General features: G+C 39.7%; 1 protein-coding gene across 3 annotated transcripts in view; it reads left to right on the top strand.

Moving 5' to 3' along the window:
* DMTF1 (cyclin D binding myb like transcription factor 1) overlaps positions 1-19,377 on the top strand; it is a 29,084-nt gene that overhangs the window by 8,167 nt on the left and 1,540 nt on the right. For all 3 annotated transcript variants that reach the window (XM_069035347.1, XM_069035337.1, XM_069035332.1), the window contains exons 4-16: positions 294-388; positions 1,145-1,259; positions 3,430-3,506; positions 4,938-5,095; positions 5,920-5,952; positions 7,071-7,180; positions 7,704-7,932; positions 9,514-9,665; positions 11,122-11,337; positions 13,834-13,919; positions 14,524-14,682; positions 15,415-15,801; positions 18,871-19,018. In XM_069035347.1, coding sequence (XP_068891448.1) covers positions 294-388; positions 1,145-1,259; positions 3,430-3,506; positions 4,938-5,095; positions 5,920-5,952; positions 7,071-7,180; positions 7,704-7,932; positions 9,514-9,665; positions 11,122-11,337; positions 13,834-13,919; positions 14,524-14,682; positions 15,415-15,801; positions 18,871-19,018 — 1,965 coding nt within the window. The remainder of the gene's footprint in view (positions 1-293; positions 389-1,144; positions 1,260-3,429; positions 3,507-4,937; positions 5,096-5,919; positions 5,953-7,070; positions 7,181-7,703; positions 7,933-9,513; positions 9,666-11,121; positions 11,338-13,833; positions 13,920-14,523; positions 14,683-15,414; positions 15,802-18,870; positions 19,019-19,377) is intronic.

Here is a 19,377-nt window from a genome sequence, read left to right as displayed (position 1 = left end):
GCTGTAAAGGAAGTATTAATACAGTTTCAAATGTTTGCATCAAACACATTTTGTTTATGTTTCACATTAGGTCTTAGTTGTAGTCAAGTGTAAAACTGAAGGTTTCAAAACTCATATTTAAATTTTGTGAAGAGAAGCAGTTGATAATCGTTTTTAGTGAATTTACTGTGTTAACAAATACCAAATAAGACTCTTCAAAATTTTCAGTTCAAAGGTAGCCATTTATAAAACTTGTAGCATGTGTAAAAAACGCTTCAGGAGTAAAGTATGCAACTAACTTACCCATTCTGAAGTTTCAGAAAATGATCAGAGCTTTGAGGTGACCATGACTGCTACCACTGAGGTAGCTGAAGATGAGATTAATGAAGGGACTGTTACCCAGATTCAGGTACAGTAAAACTTCAAAATTTATCAGTTTGATATATGCTTTTTATTTAAATTGAAATGAAAAGGGAAACAAGTATCAGAAATGCTTACTAAATGAATAAGACACTTTGAAACAAATGTATGTGAGCATGGATCTTGTTTGTAAAAATGCTGTTCTGTAAAAGGGCAATTGAGTAATTTTATGTATGAGAGAGGTTATTTGTAGTCTTAAGTTACTGCCCAAAGAGCAGTACAGCAAAGAGTAATAGAGGTAACCCTCCACTGGTAATTACATGCTTTTGTGATCTGCATAAAAGACAAGTTTATCTGTTACCTCTGTCATTCTTTGATTATAAATTAAGCTCTATAACAGGCTTAAGTAGTCTTTGTCTTGTCACCAGTCCTAACAGTTACATGCAGTTTTCGTTGCGGGTATACCATGTTTAAAAGTTCTAGACTGGAGATGCTGGACATAGTCCAGTTTCCTTCACAGCTGGTGAGACTCTTCTTACTTATGTACATTAAACAAGATGAAGAGTGTTAACCAATTAATTCTCACAACATCTTTATATTAAGATGCTAAATCTTACTCGGGTTTTTTAAGAAAGGTGATACTTTCAATGCTGTATCTAAAACGTGGCACTTTTGAACAGTCAGCAAGGTGACGAGGTGTGCTGATTTAATTTGCCTTCAAACTATGTCTCCACGTTAATTGCAAAGTGAAAATTGAAAAACAACTGAATATTTGACTGTATCATTTCATATTGGTCTTTCCAAGATTCTTCAGAATGAACAGCTGGATGAAATCTCCCCAATGGGCAATGAAGAAGTATCAGCTGTTAGCCAAGCATGGTTCACAACCAAAGAGGATAAGGATTCTCTAACCAATAAAGGTAGGATATTTCAAATGCAGTTCTCCCATGCTGTAAAAAGGTAAATTATTCCAAATGTCTCAGAACATTTTGCAAGTTGCATCAGGTAATCTGGTCTGGCTTTTTATGAGATGAGCCATACCTGCAGTGGTGACAGTAGTGGCTACAGTAGGGAAGGGCTGTGGGTCCTTTGTGTCTGCCCAGATGGGGCAGAGAGTTGTGTTTGCCTGGTTGGAGGTGGGAAGCTGCAGCAGAGGGGAGGACAACGAGGAGAAAAACCAATCCATGATTAGGTTAATGGAGTTGCTTCAGAAGAAGAGGGCTCCTGCAGACCAGGATCTAATGAAATAATCTCTACTACTCCTAAAACTTCCACCCTACTGTGCATGCCTCCCTTTCCAAATGTATCTGTGCAGTCATGTAGTAGTTGCTGAACTTAAGAGCTTTTGTTTTTTCTTTCGTCCCCTCAGGGGAAGCGACTTTCTAAACCTAGAGAAACAACTTAGTGTCAAGTGAAGACGTGTTTTCTCTCCAGTTTCCTCAGCCTCTCTACTGTTTTTCTTACTTTGACTTTTACTTTTTCTAGAAGGAAAATAATTCTTTTTTCAGTCAGTTCAAAGCAACTCCCTTTTTTGTTTGAAACCTTTAGGAAGAGACACAGCATTGTCAGCTGGTCAAAGGAGGGCACTAAATTTGGTGATTCCAGTTAAGAGATTAATAATTTGAGGAAGACATTTCTAGTAAAATATGCCAAGAAAAATATTTGAGAATCTCTACTGGCTGAACTTTTCTTGTAAACTGTGTGGTTTGTCAGGAGATAAGCAGTGGAAGAATGCCAGTATGTCTTCTTTTACAGTAGCTCAGAGTTTGGCACGTGTAGCCTGAGCTCATCATTTTATAGCAGTCTCCACCTGATAATGCTTTCTTCCCAGACCTGTGGGCAGGTTATGATATTCTTGACTATGAATATGCAAACATGTGAAGTGCAGAATAAATGTCCTTTCCTAAAATAGTTTGGTATTAAAGCTTATTCCATGTAAAGAGTAGCAGTGTCCTATTAAGTCAGTTCAGAGGCTTGGACAGAGGTGTGAATTACAGTTACAGTAATACATTATTTTTCTGTCTCTGTAGCTGTGGAAGAAGAGATTGAAGCCGTGGGGCACAGGAAAAGAGTACTCTCTCACCAGTTCCAGTGGAATTAGTAATAATGCCTGTACTTTTCATTATAATTGGATTTGAGTAAACAGTCTCTTTGGTGTGTTCTGTCTCTCAGCTCTGGTAATTAGCAGGCTGAGAAGGAAGTACCCTGATTTTCCTGAGCAGAGGTGGGCAGGTAGCCAGCACACACCAGTATGTAAACTGGGTCACACCAGCATAAGCGTAATTAAAAGTATGGTATGACCATAAGGGGAAAAAAGGATAATTTAGAGGAGTAATGTTTTAATGTTTTATTGATAGACTTCAGGTTTGAAATTTTCCCTCTGAATAAAGTTGATTGGGTTTGCTTTAAAAGCTTAGCTGGCATTGTAGTTTCTAAGGGCATAGACGGAGAGGAAACGTTATTGCTTGTTTCTATTGGTTTGCCACTTTTATTTGGGAAGTAAAAGACTCCCCACAAGTTTTTATTTTGACTGTGACCTCTGAGAATTACTCCCAATGCAAAAAAAAAAGAGAGAGATGGGGACCAGCTTCTCAAAAAAGACTAAGTGGAGCATTTACCTCTATGAAAAGCAGTCACAGTAGGTGGCACTACTCACATGTTCAGGAGTGTTAAGGCATGCAAAAGAACCCCATGTTGTTGCCAATTCCTCAGGTAATGTTCTGAGTCACATTTTATGTTCCAGCTTCTAGAATCATTTTGAGTGCATGGAAATCTCAGCTGTCAGTTTAAAGACAGAACTTTCCTAGTTGCAGCTGAAGAGAAAGTCTGAAAATGTGACTTGACAGCACATAGCGGAGCTCACGTTCTGTTTTTAAAAATGGGATGTTTTTGAAATGTAATCTGACTCACGTTATTTAAATATTAGTTGATGGTTACTGTCAGTTATGAAATAACATCTGTTTAAAATTAATTCTAGTTATATTTTTAGTCTTTTCTGTGTTAATTGCAGCATGGGTCGTGTTTTCAGCTACTTCTGTTCTTGCTGTTTTTCTGGCCTTCACTTCAGTAGTTTGTCATTTCTTTTTTCAGGCCATAAGTGGAAGCAAGGGATGTGGTCAAAGGAAGAAATTGACATTTTGATGAGTAACATTGAGCGTTATTTAAAGGTATGTTTAGAGTATGTTCCCTGCTTGTTGGCGTGGTGATGCAGTTCCTGCTAGAAACCAACTTCGTTTAGTACTTCCCAGAATATACAATAAGTGTTTCAGATTGGTTTGTTGTAAAAATGATCATTACCCATTTGACATACATAGAAACAATTTGTTCATAGACAGAATTTAAGTACTACTGAATGTAGCATTGCTTTTAATTTTACACTGAGTACAGCCCATTTTGAACATCCTGACATGACATTTTACATGGTTAAATCTCTTTTTCTGATTATACATTGAGGACTCATAAAAGCTTTGTTGAAGATGGTTGAAAAAAATTGCACTAGCAGTAGAAATAATTCTCCTTAATGAGCACTGAATACAACTTCCAGCCTTCCTTGGTGCCAAGTCTGTGATTGTGTACTTCACTAGCAGGATGCCTGTGTCTGCTTTCTTCCCCTTAAATTACTGGGGTCAGAGTTCAGCGCAAATGGGCATGTGGTGAACACACTAACAGTGATAATTGCCCATAAATCATATTTGTGGTAGGTTTGCAGCTGAGAATATTTGAGCTGAGCCCTAACAACTGAGAATATACAGCCTGGATATTACAGTTTCACCATCCTTCACTTAACAGTTTTTAAAAAAGCCCTGAATTCAGTGTTCATTGGAATAAAAATCCACAGTATTAGTTGTAGAGAGTGTGTCTGCCCCCACACATATTGGAGTTTCTGACACAAAATCATTAATGGGTAATACTATGTTTCAAATCTAGTGAAGCTTTTTTAAGTTAGCTGAATAACTTTTCTGAGTTACTGGTAAATCATTTGATTCATTCTTTTTCCACTTATCTGCTTTCTTGTCCTGCTTTGAATAATTGAAATATAGTGATTCTTAGTTTAAGCTGAAGTTAAGCTTTACTGTTACACTTCATTGCAGTGGTTTTGTATTGAATTTGAGTTTCCATCAGAGCAAAAGAGTAGTTTAATTGAAAGAAATTGCTTTTGCATAAGGAGTATTTAAAATTATGTAATAAATTGGTATAGCACTGTTTGACAACCTTCTCTTGTATAGCCCCAGGCTAATTCCACCACAATACATTTTCCATGATGTTATATATGATGGTTCAATTTTTGATCTAAAATACACATTGGACGGATTTTTTTTTTCTTAAATGTGGACAGGAGTTAGAGCTTTTGTGTCTCCCTGGACTCCAACGTAAAAAAAACCAAAACAACAAAACCTACTCTTCAAGGATTTGTATTTGTGGGAGCTAATCCATAAATACTCAGTTTTACTTTCAGACTGTAGTATTTGTGATACACAGAAAGTTGCATAATGGCTTCAGTTCTTGTGTTCTACTTCTTGATTCCTAGGAGACTTTATCTAAGGTGTTTTGTTTGTGGTTTTTGTTTTTGTTTTTTTTTTTTAAATGCTTTGTTCTAGGCCCGTGGAATAAAAGATGCCACTGAAATTATATTTGAAATGTCAAAAGATGAAAGAAAAGATTTCTACAGGACAATAGCTTGGGGTCTGAATCGGCCTCTCTTTGCTGTCTATAGAAGAGTTCTTCGCATGTATGATGACAGAAACCATGTTGGAAAGTATGAAACCTTCTAATGCTGCATGGTTTTATTGGTATGAGTAGGGTCATGTATTTATGTTTGACATGTTCCATGTGAGACAAAATTTTAGCCAAACAGACCTAGATCTTCTTAATATGTTACCTCTACTCAATTCTGATAGATCAGCCATGACAATAGTTGTGTTCAATTGATGGTATTCAATGACAACTTTAAAAAACAGACAAACAAAAAACCCAAAGCAAAGGTGAATAACAGATTCTGACATGATGAGAAAACTTGGACACAAGCTTGGATCTTCTGAGATGTAACTTTTTCTAGACCTGTGACCTGGAAGTAACTGATCTTCACCTCTTATGCCCTTGCTTGCCCTTCTTTAAAACAGTGGTGTGGTGCCATCCAGAAAGGATATTATATTTTAATTTTTGAAGGTAGTTGAAAACCAAAAAACCTTCTCAAAGCTGATTTGCTTTTTTGATGGAAAATCAGCTTTATGGTGATGGTGGACTGGGACAGTAAGGAAGAAGTAGCTGTTTATTTGAAAGACTAATGCAGAAAATTCTTATTTTATTCATAGGAGTAAGATCATGGAGAATGAGGAATTTTTCTGACAAATGAGAGGAATGTTATACCAGTTAACCTTAGAAATGCACTAATGTGGAAAATGGCATTTGTTTCTCACATTCTTCCAAAATATTCGGTCAGATTGTTTCTTACAGCTGGAATCCCTTATCTCTAATCTTAGCAGAACAACTAAATGTGTGCTGTGTGGTTAGTAAAATAAAAATATTTATGCTGTAAACTTTCTGTTTAAAATAATGTCTTTTTATTTACCTGTTGCTTAGGTATACTCCTGAGGAAATTGAAAAGCTTAAAGAGTAAGTCATCTTATGAACAAGGTCACTCTTTCTTGTTTGTATTTAGTAGCTTGATTAATTTTTAAAGGTTTCCTTATATGAAATCGCTGAAGAGTTACAAATAAATTTGACTGCTCCAGCACTATCCAAAAATAGTGGTTACTATCTAAAGAAAAATGAAACTACATTTGGATTCTTTTAAAATTGTTTTCTAGTGTGTGTTCAGGACCTAACAATATGCAACAAAGTTCTAAAGCCAGGCTTCTGTTGTAACTGGGAATGTTTCCGATTTTTACAAGCACAGTCAATATTTGTGGTTACGAGAAACAGAAATGCCATTTCTTCAGGAAATCTGAACAAAGGTTATCCTAATGGAAGTGGCAGGGCAAGAGTAGGATCTCCCCTAGGAAGTATTACAGATACATAAACTATGAGTACAGCTCAAAAAGCCTAATTTTGAGTAGGAACCTGATAGATCAAGGAGATGGGGCTGCAGACTTTTCCTCCTGCACATTTCCAGGGTTAAGCAGTTGGAAGAAACTGTTGGACTGAAGGAAGGAAGGGGGTATATTGCATTGCATTGATATATCTGTTTGGATCAGTTGAGCTGGTTTGTGTCATTCACAAGGTGCCTGTGGTTCCAGATGTGTCAGAACTAGTCATTTTAAGCAACCTGCTGTCATGTGAAGGAGGAAAATGATTGTTAAAATGATGAACATGATTATGCAGTGTTTTGCTTAATTTGAATTGTAGGATGCCTGGGTTTTCATCGGGCATTATTTAAATTTCCAAGTGCTCTCTACACCACCTGAGAATCATTGAGGAACCTGTATGGAATGGAAATTGGCTATTTATCTAAACATTCATATTGTGTTTAACACACTCATTAAGCCTCACAATGTTCTTGCAAGACAGATGTTAAGCATTTTATAAGTGTCTTGTGGCTTAGCTGGCCCAAAAGGCTTCTAGAAACACATAGGAAAAATAGCAGAAAATATTAATAATGAAGTAGCAAAGGGATTCCCCATTCTGTCTTTAGGCCTGTAAACTGCATGTTCATCTTGTTTTTATTAGAGAATATTTGATATTTTGGTAATTTCCTAACTGGATATAGTGCTAATGAGCACGTTTCTCTTTAGGCTGAGAGTAAAGCACGGTAATGATTGGGCCACAATAGGAGCTGCCCTGGGGAGAAGTGCTTCATCTGTAAAGGATCGATGTAGACTGATGAAGGATACCTGCAACACAGGTGAGGTAAATGCTGGTGTCAGAAATGGATATTCTGTTTAAAATTCTGTCCTTTGTGTTTAACAGTTGCAAACTTAAATTGAATGTTTGGTGTCGAGAGAGACAGATGCACTTGAGGAGTAAAATATTGTTTATTTTTTAATGTATATATTCAAATATAAAGGAAAATTTAGGCAGACCTCATGTGATTAATGTCCACTAAATTGTTGTGTGGTTAATTCACTCCAGCTAACACAGTTCAGATAGCTTGGATCAGTTTGCTTTGGTCCCTGTTTGGAGAAGTTCTGTGTGGCCTCATTCATCTGTGAGAGAAAAAGAGAGAAATTTGGCAGCAGAACAACAGAATTGTTGATTTGTTAATCAAGAACGGATATAAATTGTTAATAATTAAGAACAGTTGCTTGTTCTTCACAAGTCAGTATTTACATCTGGAATAAGGTGTTGGACATGTCTGCTAGCATGTTGCGGATCAGGACAGAGGGTATCTGCTGCTAGTTAAGTTGGAGGGCTTCTCACTCTTTCAGGAAAGTGGACAGAGAAAGAAGAAAAAAGACTGGCAGAAGTAGTGCACGAGCTGACAAGCACAGAGCCAGGTGACATTGTCACACAAGGTGTGTCATGGGCTGCTGTGGCTGAACGGGTCGGGACGCGCTCGGAGAAACAGTGCCGCTCTAAATGGCTCAACTATCTCAACTGGAAACAGAGTGGGGGCACCGAGTGGACCAAGGAGGATGAAATAAATCTGATCTTGAGGTTTGTTATTTTAGTTACTTTTAGAGGTGTGTCATATGTGTTGCTAGCAGGATTCCATTGGGGTCCATTTTGCTGGTTTCCTAGACACTGAAAATTCTAGAATCTTCCAAAAATCACTGCTGTGTTTACAGTTCCCAGAGATTTATTATTGAACATATTTTTTGTTTTTTGTTTTTTTAGTGAATGTTAGTGTTCGTGAAAGGTGTCAGATTGAAAACCCTGGAGACTGAAGTCTTCTTTATTCCACAGAAAAGGTACAGCACAGGCAGCAAACCGTGCAAGCTTCCCACACGTTGCCCCACCGATGCGCTTTAACCCTTAACTGGAGGGTAGCTCAGTCTCCCTGCCCGTTCAGTCCTTGGCCTCTCTGCTGAGATGACCAACAAGGGTCAAGTGTGGTGGTGGTTTGTGATGTGGACGTCTTGTCTACAAAGAGCTAAACTGAGACTGCAAATTAATTTCATGTAGGCCACCAAACACTGATTGGATATCAGCATCTCTGACTACATTTGAACTGGCAGCCTGGTAGTGACTTTGGAAATCTTTTGCTCTCTCCAGTCCTCCTCCCATTTTGAATGCCTTTAACTCAGGCTTTTTAGCCAGTGGATTTTTATGGTTGGGTGGGAATAAAAAGCCAAGACATCCAGGGATTACTTACAAAGTAGTATTAACAAATTTACTGAAGCTGTTTGACATGAACTCAAAATGAGGAGCCTGATTCCACATTTCAGAATGTGCTGGGTATATTTCTTAGTATTTCTGGTTTGGTCTGTCCAGATATCATTTACTCATCCTACAGGGTTGGTTTTGGTCATTTTTTTAATTTTTACTTTTTTCTTTCTTTAGCTTGCAAGAGTGCTCTTGCTTTGTTTCTGAAGAGGACTTTTCTTAACTTCCACAAAAATATTTTCCCCTCACTATTCACCTCTCTTTCATATGCTCCATGTACAGATAAGGGCAATTCAGAGATTTTTAGTGATTTCAAACAGATTCTGGTAGAGAAGACTGTCCCTTATGTGGAGAGCCTGGTGGGATTGATTTATGAGAAAGTGTTTAATGCTGTAGTTGACTTCATCTACTTTGGCTAAGAAGCATCTGAGAGAAGGCAAAAATCTGTGTTAAGGATGGATGATTGTTACTTAGAAGAAAACAAGTAAATATCATAACATGAAATTAATTAAGTGAAAGTTCAGAGTGAATCTCAGGAAGTATTTCCTGCCATGGAGATGTGTTTGGGGAATGTTTTTTCAAAAAGAAAAGATGCAAGTACCACCACTTGGAATGCTTCACGATAATCTGATCTAAATCCTAATGTATAAGTAAATAAGGAGAATAATCCTGCATGGCAAGGAGATGGACTGGGTCATCTAACAGGTCTAGTCCATCTTCTGTTGTTTATGATTCTGCTTGACCTCTGGCAGCGTGGAGCCTTGGAAGCCTGTGTCGATTCCTGAGCTCTGGTGGGCTGGTCACTAGCATGTCATTCTGCGCTGTTACGTGTGACACGGCCGGACTAGTGCAACACCCCTGCCGGTCTGGAGGGAAGTTTCTAACGGGTCAACATCTTCTGTGTCCTGCCAGGATAGCGGAACTTGAAGTTTCTGATGAAAATGACATCAATTGGGATTTACTGGCTGAAGGATGGAGTAGTGTCCGCTCCCCACAGTGGCTTCGGAGTAAATGGTGGACCATTAAAAGACAGATTGCAAACCACAAAGATGTTTCATTCCCTGGTAATGTACTATTTGCACACTTATCTTCTGAAAGCCCCTTTCACATATGTCAAAGGAATAAGGCTGCATTTTGTTGTCTGCTTATAGCATTGCTGGCCAAAGAGCACATTGCTCCTTTGCTGGAAGTTACTGGCCCCTTGGATCTGCTGGCTGAATTGCTTCTAAAAGCAGTCCTTAAATGTTTCAGTCAAACAAGCCAAGCTGATGTGTACAACTAGACAGATTTTGCCATCCCTTCTCACTTTGGCTAAAGTGAGAGCATGTATATAAGCAGCTCAGCTGGCAGATCTCAGATGATGCTGATCTTTGGTATGGAGGGCAGTGACCTCTTCAGGTGGAAGAGGATATGTATCTGCAGCCTAACTATGGCCTCAGGTTAGATGTGTTACCTTTAAGATGTTAAAATGTAATCTCTGTCAGGTGCTGAGCCTTAGCTGTAGACAGAAGGTAGATCTACTACTAGCTGCAGTGAGGAGAGGAGTCAGGAGTATAAAGCTCCCCCAAATACATCTCATACCATTTTCCCATTTTGGCTTGGAGACACCTAGTGCCTAAGCCAAAGGGGTGTTTGTGACCTCCCTTGTCTGACTTGAGGAGAGGAAAAAAAATTCAGAGAGATTAGTCATGTCATAATTAATGAAAGATGTAACTTAATGCACACTTGTGCTGTGGTTGACAGTGTGGTTATATATTAGTCCTGCCTGGAGGCTGCAGCTGGGAGGAGAGCCTCTGTTACCACACATTAATAGGCAGCTGTTGCATCAAATAATTCATAATATAAATGCAGCACTGAATCAACAGACTCTGCTGTCTTTTCCCTGACAAAGGGAGATGTTTAGGCAGTTTGCTGTAATGAATACTAGAAAAGCTGAGGCCTCAGGTTTTGTAGCCTGCTGTTACGTCAGCTGCTCCCTCAGCAGGGCCAAAGCAATTATAGAGAAGAAGGGTGGGTGATTCTGTTGGAGCAATGGGCATCTTTGTGCACAGGTGAAGAATTGTAATATAACCACTGTGGGATTCATTGTCTCTTGCTCCCTGTTTTCAGTGACATTTCTGTCAAGCTCTTAAACAAATCTGCTTCTGTGTTGTAGAAGATTGGAGGATTTACTTTTGATAGCATCATTACACAAGTAGTGATACTGGCACTTGATTGTAGCTTGGGCATATACCATGCATCACTGGAGAGAGTTCCAAAATTGTATGGGCTGTGTGTTCTTTTATCTCCCCAAGCATCGTGAAATGCCTGGGTTCCATGGGGAAATATAGTTCACTGCAGTAGTTGACTATAAATGGTCTATGTATGTGCTAAATTTCTAGTTTCTATATCTCTGGAGATTGTTTAAGTTCCAGATTCTGTACAATTTCATTTGCTCTTTTCATCTTGGGTAGGTCACCAATTGCAGTATTTCAAATGTCCTTCTTCAACCTGCTTTAGCATGAGTGTTTTTTCTCTCAGTGCTGATAAAGGGTCTTAAACAGCTCCACGAGAACCAAAAAAACAATCCAGGGCACCAGCTTCCAGACAACAAATGTGGCAGTGGATTAGCAAACACTAACTCCAGCTCTGGGGTGCAGCACGTGCAGATCCGGGTGGCTCGCTTGGAGGAGAGCACGGGCAGTGCCCCGAGTCCCATGGCAGCTCTGCAGATCCCAGTGCAGATCACCCACGTCTGTAAGTACTGAAACCACTCACACAAAACCTGAAGCTTTCTCATGTTAAGGTGGTGGAGGAGGATTGAGTATGTCTTAAAAGAGTTGTATTAATTCTCCCTTGGTCTTGCCATAACTTCAGATGAAACATTTCTGGGTTCCATTTACCTATTTCTAACATTGTTAGGCAAATGCAGATATTGCTGTGACAGCAGTTCCAAGAAGCTACAGTTGGAGTACCTGGACACAGGTGTTGCAGGTGTGTCTGTGTGTGAGCACACAGGAGTTTGCCACATAACCTGTTCTTTGAAAAGCCCTCAGTACACAAACCTCTTAATGAAGATAGAGCATATGTGTTTATTCCTTATATATGTTTGTTCTGGTCACTCTTGTGTAGAACAAGGAACATGGTGCACAAGATCTCCTTTTGTAAATTACATAGACTGTTGTCCGTAAGTTCTGATGCAGGGCACTGAAGGGAAGGTGTGTTTTTTTCTAGTCCTGCTCTTTATTACACAGTTATTTCTAGACACAAACACTTGGAAAGTGTTAGCTGCCAAGTCACACCAACATTCAGCTAGTGTTCTGCTAAACCACTGTATTTTTTTTTAAGTTGGTGCTTCCCATGCTCTTTAGGATGAACTTTGCTCATTATCTGACATTGATTACCAGGTCTGCTCTGAGTGTAGTTCTTATTGCTTGATTTTGTAACTAATCTTACTAAGTAACTCCAGTCACATGCAGTCTGTCATCTGCACTGTATATTGTTTTGCACCATTTGGCATTTGTAAATTTTATTAGGAAAAATTATTGCTTTTGTCTTGCTGATTACCAAATCAGTTACAGAATATTCTGAATTGGAAGGGATCCATGTGGATCATTGAGTCCCAACTCTTAAGTGAATGGCCTGTACAGGGGTTGGACCCACAACCTTGGCATTATTAGCACCCTGCTCTGACCAACTGAGCTAAGTTGATCAGGCTACAAACTGATTCTTCAGACTGTGACTGAATGGGCATTTGGCAAACAATTTTCTGTTTATAATTTTATTAGATTAACCTGTATTAATCTGTTTATTTGTTAAGTGCTATCTTCATTTTATGAGATTTATTTTCTAATTAGAATGACACATGACACCAAGCCAAGAACTTTTTATCTGTCATAATATGCCAGTGGTCTCAGACTTTGATGAAGCTTGATTGAAGCTGATGGGTTTTGATGAGCAGGCAAGAGGGGCTGGGATCCTGGAACCTTTAGTTCTTTCTGAATTGAATCCTGTAGTGGTTATTTTGTGACTTGACTCGCCTCTGTCTGCCTAGCAAGCCTTTTCCCCCATTTTAGTCTGGTTTTCTAAAGAATTTCTGGTTGTGTAATGCAAGTGACTTTTGTATTGTGTGTTTCACAGTCCCATGAGAGCTGAAGCTATTAGCCACTTTCAGCTGCATTTGGTGGAAGGCTCAGGGTTTCAAAGGGGCAGTTCCTGAGGTTTTATGAGTATAGCTGGCTGGGTGACTGACAGGCCACACTTTACAGCCCTGCTACTGAGTACCAGCAAATCTGCAGCAGGAAACCTTGAACATGCCACTACAACAATAAAAGCTTCAAAAATGGAGCTTTTATCTTCTTAAGAGACCAAAATTACTGTCTTTTGCAGCCACAGAGTCTGAGGTGGCAAAGTTTCCTAGTGCTTGGGTCACTGTTACCATCTTGTAGATCTTTTGCCCTTTTAGTATTTAGGAAAATACTGGAAAGTCCCAGGGAGAGTATTAATTTGGTTTCAGCTTCCTGGAACTTGTGATTTGTTTTTTAAGACTAAGTAAAAATCGTAATTAAGGTTATAAAGTTTTGGGTTGCAAGTTGTTTAGACCTGGTGATCTTAACCTGGTACATCAACTGTTTTCAATGCTTTTTTTTCATTGCTTTTAGAATTAATGGAGATAACCGCATAAATAATTAACACAGTTGTAGTAATACTTACAGCTTTTGTACACTGCAGTCATAACACATAGGTTAGGCAAATATCTTGTGAAGCATCTGATCTTTTCATCAGGGTGGACACACTGTGGAGGGCAGAAAAGATTAAAAATACAAAAAAAAAAGAGGTCTGTGGGAAACACAACAATATTAAGTCTGACACCAGTTTAAAGCAAGCAGTACATGATCCAAAGCATATCATTACACCAAAGGTATCGTTACATTAGAACCTCTTGCAAATCTCATTACAGAAAGTAATTAGATCACGTCAGAAACTTTGTCTGCTTTTATCTCTGTGTGCTAAACCCATACTTAGTTTCTTTTGCTCTTTTGGATTGTAGAATGCTCTCTTTAAATAGTATTGTGTCTTGGGTACCAATTAGAGAACTTTGTCATTAGGATTGCAGCCAGTTTTCTTTTTCCTCTTAGTGGAATTAACAGTACCCTGCCATGTATTAATTATAGTATGTTATGCTCTCTGCAGGGCTGAACATTCTGGTTTACTACTTTCCTTTTCTTTTTTTTTTTTTCCTTCCTTTTGCAGCCTCAACCGATTCCCCTGCTGCTACTGTTGACTCTGAGACAATAACACTGAACAGTGGAACACTGCAAACCTTTGAGATTCTTCCAGTAAGTAACTGGTATTTGTTATTGTGGTTTTTTTCTTTTAAGCCCAGCTACTTCTTACACTATAGAACTGTGCATTAAAAAATAAATTCAAGTAGAAAGAATTTAAAAAACTTATTTCTGAAAATGTAATCCATTAGGGCTGCAAGGTAAACTGTGAATTACAGTTAAATGCTTTAAATTTGCATTAAGTTTTCCTTTGTGCTTGGATTTTTTGCATTGTTGAAATCTGAAATAGAGGAGCCAGAGAAAGCTCCCAGCAAGTAAGGATTGTGTCAGTTCCATTGTCCTGTAATTTATAGCACAGTTTCTCTTTCATCTCAAAGCAAAAGTAAGTTGAATTCATTCCTTTCTTACCTACTGTTGTACTGCATAATACAGACCTGCTGGGCTCCTGCCCTTAATAGTTGCCTTGGTAGCCTAGGGCTCTAGATGAGTTTTTTTCTGTTTTTTGAGTGCAGTACAGCAGTCAGTGCAGAAGGGATTGGATTGGATTTGTGTGGTGGTTTTCCAGAGGAGTTACGGTTAGGCTGGTTCATGTAAATCAAAATGCTCCAGTATGGCCTGGGCAATGTGTTTGGGTATTAAACCTGTGTTGTCTTTGTAGTCTTTCCACCTCCAGCCGACTGGGACACCAGGTACCTACTTACTGCAGACAAGCTCGAGCCAAGGCCTCCCTTTAACGCTGACAACGAGTCCCACCATGACCCTGACGGCCTCGGCAGCTCCAGCCTCCCCGGAGCAGATCATCGTTCACGCCTTATCTGTAAGAGCTCTGGGCGGGGACAGCTCCGGGCTTTGGGCACTGGGGGAAGGGGGACATTGCAAGGTAGGGCCCTGCACATGCATGTTAAATTTGCAAAGCAGTTCTTAAGTCGTAACAATGTTACCTGGCTTAAAATCCTGAAGACTAAGATTTTGGGGGGATGTGTATTGTTTTTAAAAAGCAGCCTCAGGTTGCTTCAAAACTTAGCTTAGTGAGCAAGTTCTGAACAGGATGTCTCCATTTAGTGGCTTGGTCCCCAGCAAAACCAAATCTCCTTGTTTTGTGATATTTTCAGTTACTCTCACAGATAATGGTTCACAACACTTCAATAGTAGTGCCAAGTATTGCTTTTTGGTAGAGGGAGGAAGGGGGAAGCAAACTGGAGATTGAATCACAAAAGTGATGCAAAATTCAGTTGAAAAAACCTTGACCTTTTGAATCTACAGTGATCCTCACCTGAATGGTTGCCTCTTTCATACTGTTTTATTTTTACTTTATTTGTGATTTAAAGAACAGACGACACCACATTCAGTCTACAAAGTTATCATTTAGGAGCAGGAAAGGTCAACAGATAATCTGGGCTGTCATCCTGTGTATATAAAACTCTAAACTACACTTAGCAATTTGAATCTTTTGCTTGTATTTGCTTGAAAGATTTGTAGATAGTTACAGGAAAGTCTCTGACCTTTTTGGGGGTTTTATTTGTCTCTTTTTTGCAAATGCTGCTCACAGCCAGAGCATTTGTTAAACACAAGTGACAACGTCACAGTGCAGTGCCACACGCCGAGTGTCATAATCCGCACTGTTGCTGCCGAAGACATCTCGTCCTCTGTCACCCAGACAGAACTGACTGTGGATTCAGACATTCAGTCAGCTGACCTGACAGATCCTCCAGACACCCTGGGAACAAATACTTTCCCAGATGATATCCATCAGTCCAAACTGAGTGACGAAGAGCAGTCAGCCTACAACGAAGATGATGCTTCCAAATTTAGTAGCAGGAATAGCAGAGAACTGATGGATGGAGTTATGGTAAGAACAGAGGAGGAGATTGCAGATGCCAGCCTGAAACAGGATGAGGATTCTCACTCTGATTTACCCAGCACGTACGTTACTGAGGTAAGGGAGGGCATGATATTTGATATTTTCCTCACTTCTGCATAGAGAATGATTTCATTGTATCTTTGGGCTTTATGTTAGGCTATTTGTCTGAAATATCTCAGTGATTTCATGTATATTGGTACTTGAAGGGAGGATACAAGAAAGATGGAGAGACTAATTTATAAGAGCATATAGTGAAAGGACAAAGGAGGATGGCTTCACACTGAAAGTGTAGGTTTAGATGAAGTATTAGGAAGAAATTCTTCCCTGTGAGGGTGGTGAGGCACTGGAACAGGTTGCCCAGAGAAGTTGTGGGCTGCCTCATCTCTGGAAGTGTTCAAGGCTTTGGACAGGGCTTTGAGCAGCCTGGTCTCGCAAAAGGTGTCCTTGCCTGTGGCAGGGAGTTAGAACTAGATGATCTTCAAGGTCCCTTCCAATCCAAACAGTTCTGTGATTCTCTATCAGTTCTACAAGTATTTGTTGAGATCCTCTATCCTTGAGCTCTGTTGGCATGAGTATGAAAGTAACAGCATCTAATTAGGTACTGAGGCTGATATGTGACTTCATTTGAAGCACTGAATACCTCACTAGCTGTGGAATCATTTCAGTACTCAAGGTACTTCTGAATGGTGACAGTGGAAAGCTGGAACTTTGGTGGCACTGAACAGTTGCCTTCATGTGATTCCTGTTTGAGGCTGTTGCTTTAAACTGGGCTGTTAATTGTCCAACACACCTGCATCAATAGATAGATTGAGCAAAGGAGGCGAGGTATTTAGGTTTTGCTTTATGAATCTAATGACATACTTCAAGATGTATCACAGTTTCCAGTTTGGAGGACTTCTGTTAAACGTACTGCTCCAGTCAAGTATCTGTTAAATGGGAATTTGAAGCGTTAAGCTAGTTCTCTCTCTGGCCTCAGATTTATTCATCTCCAACACCTGAGATGCAGAGATGAGTTTATCCACATGATTACAGGTATTTGGATTGTTTATACTAAATTCCTCCATCTTTAACTTGTTGGAATTATGAAAATGACTAAGTCACAGAAAACAGAGGTGCTAAAAAGAAGATAACACTCCTTAGTGGGTAGAAAATACTTCTTCCCTTACAAGTTTGATTAGGTTAGAATGTGGGAAAAGATGAGTTAGAGTGAAATACCCCATCCTGTTTTTTTAAAACACTGTGCTCTACAGTAGCTGTATTTCTGCTTTGTCAGTCTTGAAAAATCCATCACTGATCTGCTTTGGGTTTGTCTTTGAAGAAGCTTCTAATAGACAGTCCATATCCATTATGCTCTTAGAAAAGGGAGAATCTTTGTACATCTCAAGTTTGCTACTACAGAAGCTTCTGAATCCTGCATACATACGAAGCTGGGGATTATTCTTCCATTTTCCTCTTTCTGTGCCATGGTTGACGTAATTGTGGTAAGATTTTCAACATTTGACACAGACCATCAGCTTTCTACTCTTAAGTTTAAAACTTCAGCTTCTCGAGATAGAATTAATAAACTTTTGATATTAACCTAGTTCCTAATTTAGCTTTGTACAAATTGCTTATGGCTAGCAGGATATAAAACTATAAACTTTTTTTTTTCTTTACAGAAAAACAAACTGAATTTGTAATTCTAATTTGCCTTACCCTTCTAGTCAGATTCAAGTTTGACATGTGTATTTAAATTCTAGGAAATAGTGAACTGTCTGTGAGTAATTCTCAGTAAAAAGTTACTCTAGAAAAACATGCCTAAATTTTGTTTTCTTTAAGTCAGTGTTATTTTTATGAGCTTGCCAGGGTTGTATTGTCACTGTGGGTGGGTAGTGGGAGGCAGGCAGTCATGCTGCAGGGTTTTATTATTTCTGGCTGGGAAAGGTGCCCATTTGCCACAATGGCTTCTTTAGTTTGTCACGCCTCCTCTTCCCAGTTTCAAGCCTTGCCAGCCCAGTGCTGCTGGTGGGCAGAGCTGTGTGTTCTGCAGAGAGCTGCTCCTGCAGGTCAGGCACATGGTGCCCTCGTGGATGGGACCTAGTGCAGTTCACTGAGCTGCAGCACAGGTTCTCAGCTCCTCTTCAGCAGCATCAGGGAAGGGGTTTTCAGGCAGCTGCCTTTGCAAAAACATTGTGGAGTTATGTAGGGAAATAAGTTTTCCTGACAAAACCAAGGTGGAGGAGGATTTTCTTAAACATAGAGGGCTGTGACCTCTCCTAAACAATTCCTGCTCCCTCTGAAAACAGGGACAAATTTAGGTACCTTCCACTGTGTCAGCAACAGTGGAAGGCATTCTACATCAGGAATTCCTGAAGTTTGAACAAACCTTACACATGTTACACAAAAAAGCTGGAATGCAAATATCTCTGCTGGTTCTGGCAGTACTGTGTAGGATGACTTTTCACTGTGTTTGTGGAACGAGGAGTGTGCTGTGACACTGAGTCAGCCAGATGTGTTACTGCCATTCCAGTACCACAGGAGCCAGGGAAGAGGCAGCAGCAGCAGTTGTGGTAGGCCGGGAAGAGAGTGAGGGTATTGACAACTTGTACCTGGAAGGAATCAGTGTGTTGCCAATCTTCTGGTATCATGAGGTTCAGCAAAAATGTCTGGAGCCAGCCTCCAGCCAGTGACAGGCACAGCAAATCAAGTGGGTCTTCGAGCTCTGTGTTCAGTTAACACTTGACAACAGGAGTTGTGAAACTTAAGGTAAAGCTGTTGTGTTTGTGGAGCAGGTAAGTACTATGTAATGTTCTAGTTTCAGAACATCTAGACAGCAAGTAGTGGAAAAGCCTAATTATTCCTCTTCAGACAAAACATACGACTTGCAAGGGAACATTTTATCACCACGGTGTCTCCTTTCCTCTCCACCTGCCTTTATATTGCTCAACAGGGTGAAATTCTTCCCATATTGTTTTTGGGTGCCTACGCTAAAATGAAACATGTCCTGTAAATGCTGAAATAAAATATCTCAGGTGCTGACATTTCAATTTAATGAGATAAAAGTCATCCAGAGTGTGATGCTTACTGTGGAGTATGGCTGAGCAATGCAGGTTTTTGTTTATGCTACCAGGAATGTACTCTCATGGCCTGTTCTGTGTTGTGCAGGACCTGGGTTCCCCAACAATAGAAGAACAAGTTGATCAACCTACAATAGATGATGAGACTGTGCTTATTGTTCCTTCTTCCCATGGTTTTATCCAGGCAACGGATGATATAGATAGTGAATCAGTCTTGCCCTTGACAACTCTCACAGGTATGACAGTCCCTTTCATTAAAGCAGTGTATAGAGCTTTTGAGTCTCTGCAGACAGTGCTTAGTGGATCCTTGCTTTCTCTTAAATAATTTTACATGTCAGTGCTGTGAAACTTTTAAGTAACCTAACAAGTACTCCTCATCAGAAGAAGGATCTCCCTGCAGTGCCCTCAGAGGGTCAGCACTGATAGTGTAATACCTGATGGCTGCAAATGCAAGTCACACCGTTGCATCCACATCCATCTATATTGGTCATCACTTACCTTCTCTAAGGATACTCAAAACCCACCTGGATGTGGTCCTGTGCAACATGCTCTAGCTGAACCAGCTTTAGCAAGGGGTTGGACTAGAGGATCTCCA

Source organism: Aphelocoma coerulescens, chromosome 1A (genome assembly GCF_041296385.1).
Source record: "Aphelocoma coerulescens isolate FSJ_1873_10779 chromosome 1A, UR_Acoe_1.0, whole genome shotgun sequence".
NCBI lineage: Eukaryota > Metazoa > Chordata > Aves > Passeriformes > Corvidae > Aphelocoma > Aphelocoma coerulescens.
This window is presented reverse-complemented; position numbering and strand designations above follow the sequence as displayed.